The 16002-nt window shown below is 41.3% G+C and overlaps 1 protein-coding gene across 8 annotated transcripts in view; it reads right to left on the reverse strand.

Annotated features, from left to right (window-relative positions):
- The window catches only part of nfic (nuclear factor I/C), a 551184-nt gene that overhangs the window by 182132 nt on the left and 353050 nt on the right, over nucleotides 1–16002 (reverse strand). For all 8 annotated transcript variants that reach the window (XM_041204240.1, XM_041204236.1, XM_041204237.1 and 5 more), the window contains exon 6: nucleotides 2329–2453. In XM_041204240.1, the coding sequence (XP_041060174.1) occupies nucleotides 2329–2453 (125 nt within the window). The remainder of the gene's footprint in view (nucleotides 1–2328; nucleotides 2454–16002) is intronic.

Raw genomic sequence — 16002 nt, forward strand, 5'->3', positions numbered from 1 at the left:
AGCTGAACAAATTCTTCTCATTTCACAGAGGAAATTTGGACCAATTTTTTTTTGTAGGCATCAGCATGATTTGGAAGTATAATTCTGCGTTAAATCTTTTGCTTCTTTAGCTTTTGATTTTACATGCAATTAATTATGGAATAACTATGTTGTAGTACAAATATTTGCAAACCATGTAATTTTTCTGCACTTTAAAAAAAGTCACATCCAGCATAATATTTCTTGGCAAGCGAGTTCTATATTTATCTGACCCTTTGTGTTTATACACTAGTGCATCACATTTCTCGTGCTGTTAGTTCTTGCAAAGAAAAGCAGGGCATTATGTAGAGAACCAAACAAGAAAAGTAAGACCTAGAACCACAGAAGAAAATTGAAGCTTCTTTCACCAGAATTTGCAGCAGCAGCTGGAGCAAATCAACTGATGTCAATGAAGCAAATGCACTATGAAGTTCAACATTTTCATGGACCACCCCGCTTGCATTTTATAAATAACTTGTTTCAGTGGATTTTTAAGCATTCTGACCAAAATTCAACAATCCACTCAGAAAACACTGCCCATTATTATCTGAGAACCACCTGAATGTTAACAGAACAGTTGCCACTGATGTATTTGGTCTGTAAAGCTCACCGTGTGATATGCCTCATGTAACAAGTAATGCAAACCATTGACGCTGATGCTTGATATGGTTGCAAGTCAGACACACAACAGGAACCGAGAAGGGTGACAGATATCAACGACCTGGTGTGGTGCTAAAATCAGGCAGTATATTTTTTAGGGCACCCTAGTTAGCTGCATGAAACAGACATTAGGCCCCTTGAAAAGTTAATGATCGTGAGAACACCAGTTGAAGTACCCCTCCCAGATACTGAGCTGCCCTGAGCAGAACAGGTCTTGGTTCTGCTCCACTTGGGTTAGCTGGATGTTGATTCTAAATTGAACTTCAAACCTCTTTTCCATTAAGTCACACAAACTACCTACTTTAACTTTCATAACATATCATTCAGCCTTTGCCACCTTCAGACTCAATTACTCCAACAGTCCCATTGCCGGTTTTTGATCTTGCATAAACTTCAGCTTGTCTACTTTGCTGCCATATCCTATCCTCCACCAAATCCCACCCGTCCAACTTTACCTCATTCATTCAAATTTCAATTCTCACTACTCTGGGCCTCACTCCACATTATTCTATAAGCTTCTCCAGCGTTAACCTGTCCTGCCCCCCAATAAACTCTTGCTTGTCCATCTCACCTTCCTTCACCACATCATTAGATACAGTGCCATCAGAAGCCTAGGCCCTACACTCTGGAATTCCTCCACTGAACCCTTGTGCCTCTTTTCCTTTAACACTTCTTAAAATCCACTCGCTGACCAAGCTTATGGTCACCTCTCAGCATCTACTTTTTTAATTTGTAGCTGTGTGAAGGACCTTGGGATGTTTACCATATTCCATGGACAAGGTCAATTGTTGAGTGGTGATGGTGATAGTGGCAGTAGTAGTAAAAGAAGTATATAAATTGTAGGCAAGAGCAAGATTCAGCACTAATTCAAGGTGTGAATGATGCAGATACTAGGATGACTGAACAGCCTTTTCTTCATTCTTCACTCTTATGTACTTATCCTAACTCTCTCCTTTCATTTCCTCTGCCTCACAGCATTGTTGCTCATGAGCTTCTGATCAGGGTGGACCAAATGGAGGAAGCACGTAATAAAGACAAAAGTCAGAAATTACCGCAGTTCTCCCAATCCCATGCGGTAACATCAGTTCAAGGTCAACAGTATGTAATGGCTAGTTAGAGCGTATCTATGAGATTTGCACTGAACTTACAATAAAGTTACAGCAGGAGATTAGGGGAAAATTTCTGTGGGGGTTCCCCAAAATGTTTCAAGGAAAGAGACTCAGGTGAGCTTTTTCTTATCTCACTGAGCTCAATCTGAGAGCAGCATTTACAGGATCCTTTTGGGCAGGGAACAATGCACAGCGTAAAAGGACAGGGAAAGTAACTTACAAAGATAGAAAAAGGGTAAACAAAAAAAAAAACGTGTTTATTCAAAAGTCTCACTAATTATATAAACGATTCTATATTCTACACTAATTCATGCCCTCATCCAGCAAGACTGGTCTCCAATAAAAAAATATTTACTGAGGCAAACATTCATGTTCATGCTTGATTTATATTCTGTTATTTGTCCCAATGCAAAACAAGCACAGTTGACTCTAACAATAGGACATTCTGAATGGTCTCAAAGGACAACATATTATTAACTTCCTGCTAAATGTCACATTCCCCTCAGAGAAGGAACCCTGAAGAAGCAGATTCTGTACTCACCTCCTTCCATTTCCTCCTGCCAGTTCCTACTGCTGCTTGCAGGTGAGCTGGGTGAAGGGTAAAACTCCCCACCTGGACTAGTGTCAATATCATCTTCCATTGAACCAGATTTGTGTCTTTTACTCCTGTATGAGAAGAAAGACTCTGTTTACCACATTGAATGTAAAATGTTTATGTAGCATTTTAACATTGGACTCTTAGTGGAAATCAGTTCCAAGTGCCTTAAGTTTCAATGTTTTGTTCCAATATGATGTAGGAACAATTGTTATTAAGTTATCGGGCTCTCTTTAGTATAAATGATTTGAGATGCATCAGACACTCCCCCTGTCATCCGTTTGCCACACAGGCAAAATTTTCTGCCACATTATATAAAAATATAAAATAGCAAGAGACTGTCATAGCCTGTCATAGACTGTCAAGAGACTGTCATAGACTGTCATAGCCTGTCATAGACTGTCAAGAGACTGTCATAGCCTGTCATAGCCTGTCATAGACTGTCAGAGACTGTCATAGCCTGTCATAGCCTGTCATAGACTGTCATAGACTGTCATAGACTGTCATAGCCTGTCAAGAGGCTGTCATAGACTGTCAAGAGGCTGTCATAGCCTGTCATAGCCTGTCATAGCCTGTCATAGACTGTCAAGAGACTGTCATAGCCTGTCATAGACTGTCAAGAGACTGTCATAGCCTGCTGCTTTTAGGGGGAGGAGGAGGGAAAGCATAATAAAGTCATCGGAAGTGATTCAATAATTAGGGCTTCACATATCATCCTTTGCAGGCAGGATTAAGAGCCCGACATAGTTTGTCCCCTTCCCGGTGTCAGGCTAAATGACATCTCAAACTAGCTTGAAAGGATACTGGAGGGAAGGGGCAGGATCTGGTCATTCTGATCCATGTTAAGACAGACACATAGGGCAGCATCTTCCGGTCAGCGCTCGCAGGGGGGGGGTGCTGGCTAGGGCCCTGGGGCCTGCTCACTGACAGTAAAATGGTGCAGGGTGACATCGGGTGTGTCTCCTGGCATCACCCCGCATCATTTAGATTTTCAGTTCAGCGGGCGCACAGCCAAATAGGCTGCACACCCGCCGAACTGTCAAAGGCCTATTAAGGCCATTAAAAACGTAATTAAATGATTAATGGACCTGCCTGTCCAGCCTTAAGGTTGCTGGGCAGGCAAAGAGCCCAGAGGGCCTTCAGAAAAAGCATGAAACCTCATCCAAAGGCAGGATGAGGTTTCATGAGGGTATTAAAATTTGTATAAAATGTTTAAGTAAATGAAATTGACATGTCCCAGCTCATGTGACAGTGTCACATGAAGGGACAGGTCAGGAATTTTTTTTCTGCCTTTAATGGAAGTTTGAACCTTCAGCCGATCTCCCTGAGGAAGCACTTTGTCTCAGGAAGATCTCTGCGCTCTTTTGCGCGCATGTGTGAAAGAGCGCACTTTCGGCTCAGGGAAACCCCCACCCGCACAGGGAGCGCAAAACACTTCCGGGCAGACATCAGGCTGGGCAGGCCTTAACTGGCCCGCCCACATAAAATGGCACCACGCCCCCAATTGGGGGCGCCAAATGGGAACCCGCCTGCTCATGCCTGCTCCCAAAAAGACCCCGCCCCCACCCCACCAACGTGGGGAAAATGTTGTCCATAGGGAAGATAAAGGAAGAGGTCCTGTTTGAGAATATCAGAATATAGGAGTTAATTTAAAGAATGAAACCTCTAGATTATTGAATTATTTCCTGAGCCATGTGCAAATTGGTGTAGGGATAAGCAGGTTAGGAAGGTGAACACGTAGCTAAAGAAGCAGTGTGAGAAAGAGGGTTCAATTTCATGGGAGTTGCGCACAGGAACCCATGGCAGCTGTGAATTGGCAGATTGTATAAATGCAGAGATGAGACAAGCATGGAGCAAAGGCTGAATGGTTTTATTGGGGGATTTTAACTTTCACATAGATTAGGATAAGCAGGCTAAAACATGCTAGAAAGGAAGCCAATTTCGCAAATGTGTTGAGGATAGTTTTCGGCGTTAATGTGTCCCATAACCAACAAGGGGGTATGCCATATTTCATTTGGCAATGAATAAGTTTGATTTAGTTAACAACCTAATGGTGCATGAATATTTATATAGTCGTATCAAGTTCGATGTAATGTTTGAAAGGGAGAACCATGAACCAGCTTCTAAGATTTTACATTTAGATTTAGTGAAAGCGAGGCGAGAGGGCTCAGATGGGAAAAGGTGGTAGCAATGCTGCGAGACAAAGACAATCTATAGTAAACTGGGAAAATATGTTAATAGGTAAAACAACAGAAGATCAGTGGGAGGTGTTCAAAAAATAATTTAATGTGATGTAATGCAACCAACATGTACGCCTAAGGGGCAAGAGTTCAACTTGCCAAAAAAGCCAAAGACAAATAAGTAGGTAAGACCACAAAAGAAAGTGCAAAGAAAAAGTATATAACAATGCAAAAAAAACCCCCAAAAATCCTGCAAATGGGAAAGACATAAAGAACGGCAAAGGGTGAAAAAACAGATAGTAAGAACTGCAAAAGTTTAGTAGAGTTTTTTGAGGATGTAACTAGTAGGGTAGATAAAGGGGAGCTTGTAATTGTAGTATTTTGGATTTCCAAAAGGCATGTGATAAGGTGCTACACAAAAGATTATTCCACATGATAATGGCTTGTAGAATTGAAGGAATTATATTAGCCTATAAGGCGGATTGGTTCATGAACAGGAAACAGAAAGTAGGGATAAATGGGTCATTTTCACACTGGCATGCTGTAACTAGTTGAGTGCCGTAACTCAACTATTTACAATTTATATTAATGACTTAGACGAAAAGACTTATTGTAATGCATGCATGTTTGCTGACGATATAAATCTAGGTGGGAATGCAAGCTGTGAGGAGGACTCAAACAGGCAGCAAAGAGATATAGGCAGATTAAGTGAGTTGCCAACAAGATGGCAGATGGAATGCAATGTGGTGAAATTGAGGTTATTCACTTTGGTGGTAAGAATAGAAAAGCAGAATTTTTTTAAGAAGTGTGAAACTTTTAAAAATTGATGTTCAGCGAAACTTGGGTGTACTCATAAAAGGAACACAAAGTTAGCAGGCAGGTACAGCAAATGGTTCGGAAGGCAAATGGCATACTGGCTTCTATTACAAGGAGATTGGAGTATAACAAAAAGGAAGTCTTGCCACAAATGCACTGGCTTTGGTGAAACCAACACCTGGAGTATTGTATGCAGTTCTGGTTTCCAAGCGTAAGAAATTATGATATAATTGTCTTGGAGGCAGTACAGCGAAGGTTGATTAGATTGGTTCATAGGATCAGATAGTTGTCCTATTATGAGAGGCTGAATAAATTCAGCTACTCTCTGAATTAAGAAGAATGAGAAGTGAAATACAAATGCCATCCTGAAGAAGCTTGACATGGTGGACAGCAAGAGGTTATTTTCCCTGGCTGGAGAATCTAGAACATGGGGGGGGAGAGTGGGATGGGTGCTACACAACATGGGTATTGATCATTTTCAGACAGAGACAGAGGAATTTCTTCACTCAGAGGGGGGTGAATCTTTGGTATTTGCTATCCCAGAGCATTGTTGATGCATGATCATTGAATATACTCAGGCTGGAATAGATAGGTCTTTGATCTCAAAGGGAATCAAGAGGAGATAAGGCAAACAGACAGGGAAGTGAAGTTGAAGCAGATGATATGGGGAGATTGGGAAAGTGAAGTTGAGATGGATGATGAACCATGATCGTACTGAATGGCAGAGTAGGCTTGAGGGGTCATACGGTCCACTCCTGCTCCTATTTGCTATGTTCTTAGTTACACAGCTCCCTTAGCACCAAAAAGAAATACATTAAAGGGTCCAACTACTCATTACATTGTAAAGCAGCATATCCTCCACTTTAGCAAAAGTGATGCTAAGGGAGATGATGCATTGTAATGTGATAACACAAGAATTCTTGCAGTGAGTAAAACATTCCATTCATCCAATCTTACCTATTTTGCAAGCATTATTACAAGTATGTTCCGTGATCCAGCTTGTAGCAGCTTGACATGCAAGTGCCCATGGACTAACCTGTTTTCAGGCTGGAGAGCCAGTGAGAGCCCCGCATTGCTTCTTTTTGGGAAGATCCACCAAATTAAGTGGCAATCAGCCAGTTAACTGGGCAGCAGCAGGCCTTTCCTGGGGTCAAGGATCAAGGGGCAGAAATCCCTTACCCCCGAGAGAGCCCCATTGCTTCCATTAAATATCACCCAATGGTTTACTCCTGTTCTGATGTTCAACTTTCTTTCCCTCTCAGCAGAAATTAACCCCCGTGGCAGTCACAAATTTAGTAATGAGTCACCTCTATTAACTACATGGGAGAGGGGGAGAGATTACAGTTATGCCCTATGATCGCTGACTGTAAAGCTACTAAAAGCAGTGCAGGAATAATAATTTAATAATAACTTAATAAAGTGTAAAGATGCTTGCAAAATAGTTAAGATTGGACGAATGGCAGCCAATCAGATGCCGGCAGCTTTGCACTGCTCGGTAGCATCAGCGGGAGCAATGGTGGTGCCAGTATGAGTCCCACCAGAGGCCCAGGATAGCTGAGGGACCCAAGCCACAGGTGAGTGATGGTGGGATGGGGAGCACGTTGGCAGCAAGGGCAGATGTTGGCTCTCGGCAGGAGCCCCCCCTTCCTAATGCCGGGTCTCTGAATCAGGCACTGTGCCTTTGAACAAGGGATTCCCCCCTGGAAGCCCACAAGTAACCCTGGCAGGGTTTGTTTTCAAGGTTTCCTGCATGGTGAGACCCTGTTTGCCCCGGGGTGAATACCAGCAATGGTGAGATGAGGCCCTTAAGTGGGCATTAATTATCCACTTAACAGCTTCAATTGGCAGGGCGACAGGAAAGCCGTCCACAGTTGCGGCAGAGATGAGAAGGGGGCAAGGTCCCCGCCCGTCACCCTCCTGATTAAATGGCCCCTCACCATCAAACTTCCTTCAGGGAATGGCATTAAATTTGACACTCAGCCGTTAAGCCTGTTCCACCATTCAATTAGATCATGGCTGATATGTATCTTAACTCCACTTGTCCACCTTGGTTCCTTTGCCCTTAACAAAGATCTGCAGAAATAACTCACATACGTCTAAGTAACCAAATCAACAGTGACATTGGGAAAAGCTTCCGAACAGGTCACCAGTCAGCCCACTTGACTGGTAGACCTGAAGCAACGTTGAAATGGAGACAAATATAAACAAATACATAACAGTACTGTACTTTCGGTGGGACCTGCATGTTAATGAGCTGAAGTACAGAACAGCCATGATCTAATTGAATGGGAGAACATGCTTGAGAGGTTAAATGGCCTGGTCCTCTTCCTGTGCTCCTAATAGTAGATGACTTCAGAAAAATACTCAAACCATCAGTTCTGACAAACTTCATCGGCACTGATCAGAATGGATCATAGTTTTTGTTTTTTTTGCAGCGAAAAAAAACGATGATTATCTTTGTTTAAAATATCACATCCTTAAATCCCATGGTGAATCTGTTAAGTCACTGACTTAAAAACATTATAATGGACGAGCTCTAAAGGGTGAATAGGTTCACAAACAGGGGCTTTTCCTTAATCTCCAACCACAGGACCAAGGATGGGATTACACCCACTGTTCTTGCCATTATGTGGCATGGTTATCTTGGTCAGGTGATATTAGAAGTTCATGATAGGCTCCGGGAAAGATTCCCCGCCCCCAGTAAGCTGAAGTGCACCTTGGACCCACAGGATGATCATGTTGGCGCTGCAGCGGGTCCACCAAGCAGCCCCAGGAGAGGTTGGAAGAAAGATTGAAGGGTTCACAAAGCCCTGAGATTTGAAGAATTACATTGAGGGCCTTAGCAGAGTCCGTGTTGCTTCAGCAGGTAATGGATCAGGCTGAGAGGAGGGGTCAACAGGGTCCTGCCATCCATTTACAGCATTTATGTCATTACCGCTGTTAACCTGATGATCCTGGGAAACAGCAGCAAGAGTAATCGATGTAACGGAAAAAAGATGGAATGCCGATGCCTCCTTCCCTTCCTCTGTAATAACACATGGTGGGCAGGAAATGGGTGGCCTCATTGTTCAATTTTCCCTGTCACTCCTGTGGAATAGTGGACAAATATCCAGCAGACAATCAGCCATGATCATCTCGAGAGGTCATATGGTTAACATCCCCTCCCAGTTCTGAAGAAGATTAGAATTTCCTAGAACATTTTGGCATATCTACAAGATGAGTGATGCTAAGCTGTTATTTCTGGGGATCTCTCATAAAACCTATTTACGCAGGTTTTACACTAAAACCTCACTAAATGAGAAATGTTATAGGCATTTTTACTGCTTCCGAGATACTGCTGCCAAAATCCTCCAGCCCTCATTTACATAACATCACCCCACTTTAAAGAGCATTTCACTTGAGTTTCCTGAATTCACGCCAGTAATGTGTGGTGTAGATTTTGTGTGAATATCTATTTCATGTTTTAGTATATCATTTTTAGTTTTAGGAGTTAAAGTTTAACCGTATAAAATGGGATAAATGCAGTTAAAGTAAGCTTGAAGTTTATTACACTTCAAAGGTTGGGGCCATGATGCCCTAAGAGGTTAACAGCTAGAAAGGTAAGATAATTAAAATATTGGGCTTTAGAGATTGCCAAAACACCTAAAGAAATGGCAGTTCAATAGGTGACCCGTGTAAGGTCAGAATAGAAGGGATAGAGCTAGAAATAGTGGGTGGGCTTAATTAGCTAAAGAGCTGGAGACATGAGGCTGAATTTTCCGTTTGTCGGGTGGGCGGAGTTGACCCAATCGCGCGCCGCCATTTTGCGCGGGCGGGCCAATTTAAGGCCCGCCCAGTGTGACGTCCACAGGGAAGCACTATGCACTTCTATGTGGGCAGGGGGGGGAGTCCCTAAAATCGAGAGTCCGCTCTTTCACGCATGTGCATGGAAGAGCCTGCTGCCTCAGGGAGATCGGCTCTACTTTCAACAAAATTAAAAACAGAAAAAATATATTCCCTTCCGTGTCCCCTCATGTGACACTGATCCACTCTCTGGAATTTCTTAAAATCTAAATAAGAATCACTGTTACCAGTTCTCTAGCTTTCATTGCACAGGGAAAGTCTTTAGACGCAGTTACCTCAGCAATTGTTGGAACTTAATTCTATAAATAAGTTGGGAAGAAAATTAAAGGGGTTTAAATTCTAAACAGGTATTGGGACACTGCCGAAATATATCATGATTGAGTAACCAGATGTTCTGATAATTTGACAATGTCACATAAGTTGGGACATGTTCAGAATTTCCATAACAACTTCATTAAAATGTTTAAAACCCTACATGAATCCTTGTCCCGCCGCTGGATGTGGTTTCATGTTTTCTCTAGTTGCCGCTGGGGCTCCCGGCCGACCCACCAGCCTTAAGGTTGGACGGGCAGGTCCTTTAATTGGTTAATTGTTCCTGTCAATGGCCTCAATTGGCCAATGAGAGGTCAGCGGGCGCACAGCTGATTTTGCTGCGCCCCCGCCTTCCTGAAAATTTAAATGGGGCGCGGTGACATCGGGAGTTCCGCCCGACAATATCCCGCCTCATTTTACATGTCGGTAAGCGAGCCCCGCCCCCGCTTGCCAACAGTAAAATCCTGCCCATGATGTCTGCAAAACTTGCAGTAATTGCAGTCCCAGGGAATGTTTTTGTTTTGGGAGGTAGACCGCAATTAGTTTAAAAGCACTTAGTAAACTCTGAAAGGCTGTAGAACCCATGGACTTCCTCTGAAAAAAAACATTGTAAATGAGGTATAATTAACTTAAGGTTGGTTTAAGGATAGTCAAGAGCAGGCTACATCATCATGGAGATGGGTGGAGCATAGGAAGGCTCTCCAGTTTCAATTTATCTGGGTATTTGCTGAGAGAGTTTTTAGTTGCAGTTTGGACCTTGTGCGGTTTGCAGCTCACCAAGAGATAGCCAAAGTAAATGACAGTTAGATAGGTCTGCACTGTAAGTAGAGTAAAACCCTAACTTCATCACTAATTGCATGGAATGCAGGTAAAGTTTAATCTCAGTTTGACTTTTGTGAGGGAACAGAAGCTGGAAGGGTGCCTTGTTTGAAATAGTGGGAGAATCTACAGTGCTGAAGAAAGGAATAAGCAGATTAGCTCAGAAGTGTTGGGAACATAACCAGAATATGGAACTGAGGCATCCACAGTCACAGAAAGGTAAATGAAAGTTACCTCTAAAAATATCTGAAGCTGAGGAGAATTCTCCAGACAATGGTTATGGTTGTTTCCTGCAGCAGTAAATAATTTTAAGATTGGTGTGTGTTATAAAAGAATTCTTGGGGTAGGAAGAAGTAAGCCTGAATGCATATCATATGTAATTAGAAACTATCTTGTTAAGTTAATAGTGTTTGTTTTGTGTAATTTGTTCTAAATACAATAAAGTTTGTATTTTGGTAAAAAAAAATGAAATCTTATGGAGTAGTTCTATTGGTTTAAAGGAAGTATTTGGATTTCTCTTTAAATGTTAATGGTCCCTAACCAGATCGTAACAATTTATGCCCAAAAATGTAGGTGCAGCATGGACCAAGGCTACTTGAATAAATATAACTGAAATTTTTGAAGTTTGCTAGCAACTTGGAGACAAAATTCCCACTGAGTCCAGCACTCGTCTTATGCTGTCATGTTTGGAGTCCAATCAACCCACTAGCCTATCATTCCATATGGTCAGGAGAGCTAAACAACCTGTATGGCCTTCCCAATGAACACAACCCTGTGATGCATAATATTGGAAGAGGATAAGTAGGAGTAGCAGCATCAAGGGGCTTCGAGAGTGATGTGCCATGGCACACAACAGCAGCCTTTGATTTCTGTTGTCTGAGCTGCATTTACTCTTGCTTTATGTCAGATTTTACATTCTATCATAGGTTTCACAGGAAGCTATGGCAGAAACTTCTATTGGCATGATTGGTGCAGAGATCAGTGCAAATGTTGGCTTAATTTCTGCATAGGTGCAATCCAGGAAATTGGAAGTGAATGAGCTGAGTTTTCCTGCTTGACTCACAAACCGGGTTGTAAAACCAGACATGCGTGTGGACATTTTCCTGCCCACAACTCCCCATCCCAATCATCTCCAAGTTGCTGGGAAAATTCCCTCCAATATCTCAGCTACATTGACAGAATTAAATAAAATGTTAGACAACCAATGATAAAGCACAGAGTATGGAATTCTAGGCCATTGCAACATTGAACAGATGGCTGATATTGAATTACAATGAAGCAATTCAATCGAGTGATTCTGATCGCTCTGGTGGTTAATGATTGCAAGCAGAAACCAAGGATCCAATTAATGTATCAAATTCACTGATAACTAGGTACAACATTTTGCAGCTTGTGTTTTTGAATTGCTTTAGCTTTTCTTGCCATCATACAGCATTCCTGATAAGTGCAGAATTTGAGAGAGCTGAAAGATAATACTGCTCCATGACTTGCAGGTGTATGGCACCATGAGGTTTGACAAGTTTTATTTTTAATATAGACCCCAATAAAGTACGCAGCAAGAATATTTATGATTTAATTCATCACACTACAGACAGAATTTAAACACACGGGGGTGGAAATCCCAATCCAGCATTGGGAACATCTCCAGGGTAGGTGCGGAGAAGTGGACTGCTGGATGGAGCAGAAATTAGTTCCACTGAGATTCTGGACTGTTCAAATTATGCTGGGAAATTCCAACGGGGGTTCCCATGGGCACAGCCTTCCACCTGCTCCCCCATATGAAGGGGTTGTAGCTTGGGGAGTTTCCAGGGCTCACAATCACAAGGCTGCCTTCTTTGAATAATAATTATTCAGCACTGCTGAAAATAAGACATCTTGTTGAAGCTTTTTGTCTTGCACTCAACAGAACAATCTCAAGAATGCCAATGCCATGGGAAGCAACAGCTTTATACTGTGTGAGATGACAGTGTTGATTGGTTGGCAAGTGGACATTGATTGGTAGAGGTATTGCCATAGAGAATGCACCAGCTACTGATGACTGACAGTTAACTCTCAAGCATTGTTTGAAATTTAAACCAGGGAGCTTGACTTTGATTGACCAAGGAATTGTCCTGGGGATGAACCAATGAATGGCTATCACTTACTTTGTTTTGCTGATATAGGCACAACATGTGCACATGTTCTTTTGACCTTCAAAGAACAAGGGCCCTGTGTCCTATAACATGTAGCCTCCAGTGTGCGCAAATACAGCACACTGTCAACCTGACTGACTATCTTAAATTAGTTGTCAGTGTAATTTTTAGCAAATCACATCTAATGTTGGACACTATGTTTTGAGTTTTGCAAGCTCGGGCTGGTTGGGTACAGTCTGTACCTTGCCCGTTGCGAGCAGTGGCTGGAACATGCTGTTTGATATGATCTGCCAGTCTTTGCGACGTACAGCCTATACACCTAGCATTGTACTGGCACTGAAATTCATACACCACATTACTTATCTGGGTGATAGGCAAAACATCTTTTTGGCTTAATGGCAGCATCCTGTTAGTGGCAAATATCACTCATGTTGCTACTGCACTGTAGCAGTGTGTAACAGCCAGCTTCACCTGTTGCTCAAATTTTTGAGATACTTTGCCTTTCCAGGGTAATCTGAGATAGACTGGGCACTTATCAGGGCCGCAAGTGACGGCCTTAGGCCCATTCACAAGTTTGCGTGATATACAGCGCAAAATGATCTGATCAGAGCAGCCATTAGCCCACAGGATGTCTTTATCCTGCAGGATAGAAAAGACAACCAGTATAGTCAAACTTCTGTTATTTATTTGATAATATGTGAAATAGATAAACAATCCAGATGTGACATGATAGGGAAATTGTCAACTTTAGCCCAAAGGCTGTCAACATTAGCAAGTTTCAGGTGCAGGAACACTGACAGCTTCTACATCCAGCCTACCAGCAGATAGGGCCTGCTTGGTTGTGGAAGGCAGTGGTTCCTGCGGGTGGCGGGAATGGCTCCTAATTGGTGGTTTGACCCATGGCACCGGAACGAGCACGCTCACATGTTTGTTGAAATTGCAAGCAGGGTCCTATATGAGGCGTTGGACCCCAATTTGCATTATTACACAGCCTCTTGCTTGTTCTGTGCATCAGTGCTTATCGCTCATTTGAAGACCTGACCGAAAATTGAATCAGATGGGCAAATAGGTAACCAAGATGCCCAACACATATTCCTTGATCAGGCAGAATTGGGCAGCAAGCATTTGAAAATCCCACCCCTGAAGTCTTCAGGATCTGGGAAACCTTGTGATGTAATAACAATGGCACACTGAAGATTTAATTTCTGCAGGAGCAACAGCTGTGTATGTTCTACAACGGCTCTCAGCATTCTATATCAAATCATACTGGCAGCATTTGGAATTTACTCATGATGAAAAACTCAAAACCAGTAAATTTAAAAATAAAGCAATGGATGTTTGCACATTCCTGACTTTTCTCAGAAAATCATAGTCCCATATGAAAGAAAAGTCCTGCAATGTATTCTATTCATTGTAAGAAAAGTGCTGCAATTTATTCTATTCATTGTAAAAGTCCTGCAGTGTATTCTATTCATTGTAAGAAAAGTCCTGCAGTGTATTCTATTCATTGTAAGAAAAGTCCTGCAATATATTCTATTCACTGTAAGAAAAGTCCTGCAATGTATTCCATTCATTGTAAGAAAAGTCCTGCAGTGTATTTTATTGATTGTAAGAAGAGTTCTGAAATGTATTACATTCATTGTAAGAAAAGTCCTGCAGTGTATTCTATTCGTTGTAAGAAAAGTCCTGCAATGTATTCTATTCATTGTAAGAAAAGTCCTGCAATGTATTCTATTCGTTGTAAGAAAAGTCCAGCAGTGCACGCTATTCGTTGTAAGAAAAGTCCTGCAGTGCACTCTATACGTTGTAAGAAAAGTCCTGCAGTGTACTCTATTCGTTGTAAGAAAAGTCCTGCAGTGTACACTATTCATTGTAAGGAAAGCCCTGCAGTGTACTCTATTCATTGTAAGAAAAGTCCTGCAGTGTACTCTATTCGTTGTAAGAAAAGTCCAGCAGTGTATTCTATTCATTAGAAGAAAAGTCCTGCAATGTATTCTATTCACTGTAAGAAAAGTCCTGCAATGTATTCCATTCATTGTAAGAAAAGTCCTGCAATATATTCTATTCATTGTAAGAAAAGTCCTGCAATGTATTCCATTCATTGTAAGAAAAGTCCTGCAATGTATTCCATTCATTGTAAGAAAAGTCCTGCAATGTATTCAATTCATTGTAAGAAAAGTCCTGCAGTGTATTCTATTCATTGGAAGAAAAGTCCTGCAATGTATTCCATTCATTGTAAGAAAAGTCCTGCAGTGTATTCTATTCACAGTAAGAAAAGTCCTGCAGTGTATTCTATTCATTGTAAGAAAAGTCTTGAAATGTATTCTATTCATTGTAAGAAAAGTCCTGCCGTGTATTCTATTCATTGGAAGAAAAGTCCTGCAATGGATTCTATTCATTGGAAGAAAAGTACTGCAATAGATTCTATTCATTGTAAGAAAAGTCCTGCAATGGATTCAATTCATTGTAAGAAAAGTCCTGCAATGTATTCTATTCATTGTAAGAAAAGTCCTGCAGTGTACTCCATTCATTGTAAGAAAAGTCCTGCAGTGTACTCTATTCATTGTAAGAAAAGTCCTGCAGTGTACTCTATTCATTGTAAGAAAAGTCCTGCAGTGTACTCTATTCATTGTAAGAAAAGTCCTGCAGTGTACTCTATTCATTGTAAGAAAAGTCCTGCAGTGTACTCTATTCATTGTAAGAAAAGTCCTGCAATGTATTCCATTCATTGTAAGAAAAGTCCTGCAGTGTACACTATTCATTGTAAGAAAAGTCTTGCAGTGTATTCTATTCATTGTAAGAAAAGTCCTGCAATGTATTCAATTCATTGTAAGAAAAGTCCTGCAGTGTCCTCTATTCATTGTAAGAAAAGTCCTGCAGTGTACTCTATTAATTGTAAGAAAAGTCCTGCAGTGTAGTCTATTCATTGTAAGAAAAGTCCTGCAGTGTAATCTATTCATTTTATGAAAGGTCCTGCAGTGTACTCTATTCATTGTAAGAAAAGTCCTGCAATGTACTCTATTCATTGTAAGAAAAGTCCTGCAATGGAATCTATTCATTGTAAGAAAAGTCCTGCAATGTATTCTACTCATTCTAAGAATAGTCCTGCAATGAATTCCATTCATTGTAAGAAAAGTCCTGCAATGAATTCCATTCATTGTAATAAAAGTCCTGCAATGTATTCTATTCATTGTAAGAAAAGTCCTGCAATGTATTCCATTCATTGTAAGTAAAGTCCTGCAGTGTATTCTATTCATAGTAAGCAAAGTCCTGCAATGTATTCCATTCATTGTAAGCAAAGTCCTGCAAAGGATTCTATTCATTGTAAGAAAAGTCCTGCAATGGATTCTATTCATTGTAAGAAAAGTCCTGCAATGTATTCTATTCATTGTAAGAAAAGTCCTGCAATGTATTCTATTCATTGTAAGAAAAGTCCTGCAGTGTATTCTACTTATTGTAAGAAAAGTCCTGCAACGGATTCTATTCATTGTAAGAAAAGTCCTGCAGTGTACACTATT

The sequence above is a fragment of the Carcharodon carcharias genome, chromosome 14, assembly GCF_017639515.1.
Source record: "Carcharodon carcharias isolate sCarCar2 chromosome 14, sCarCar2.pri, whole genome shotgun sequence".
Classification (NCBI taxonomy): domain Eukaryota; kingdom Metazoa; phylum Chordata; class Chondrichthyes; order Lamniformes; family Lamnidae; genus Carcharodon; species Carcharodon carcharias.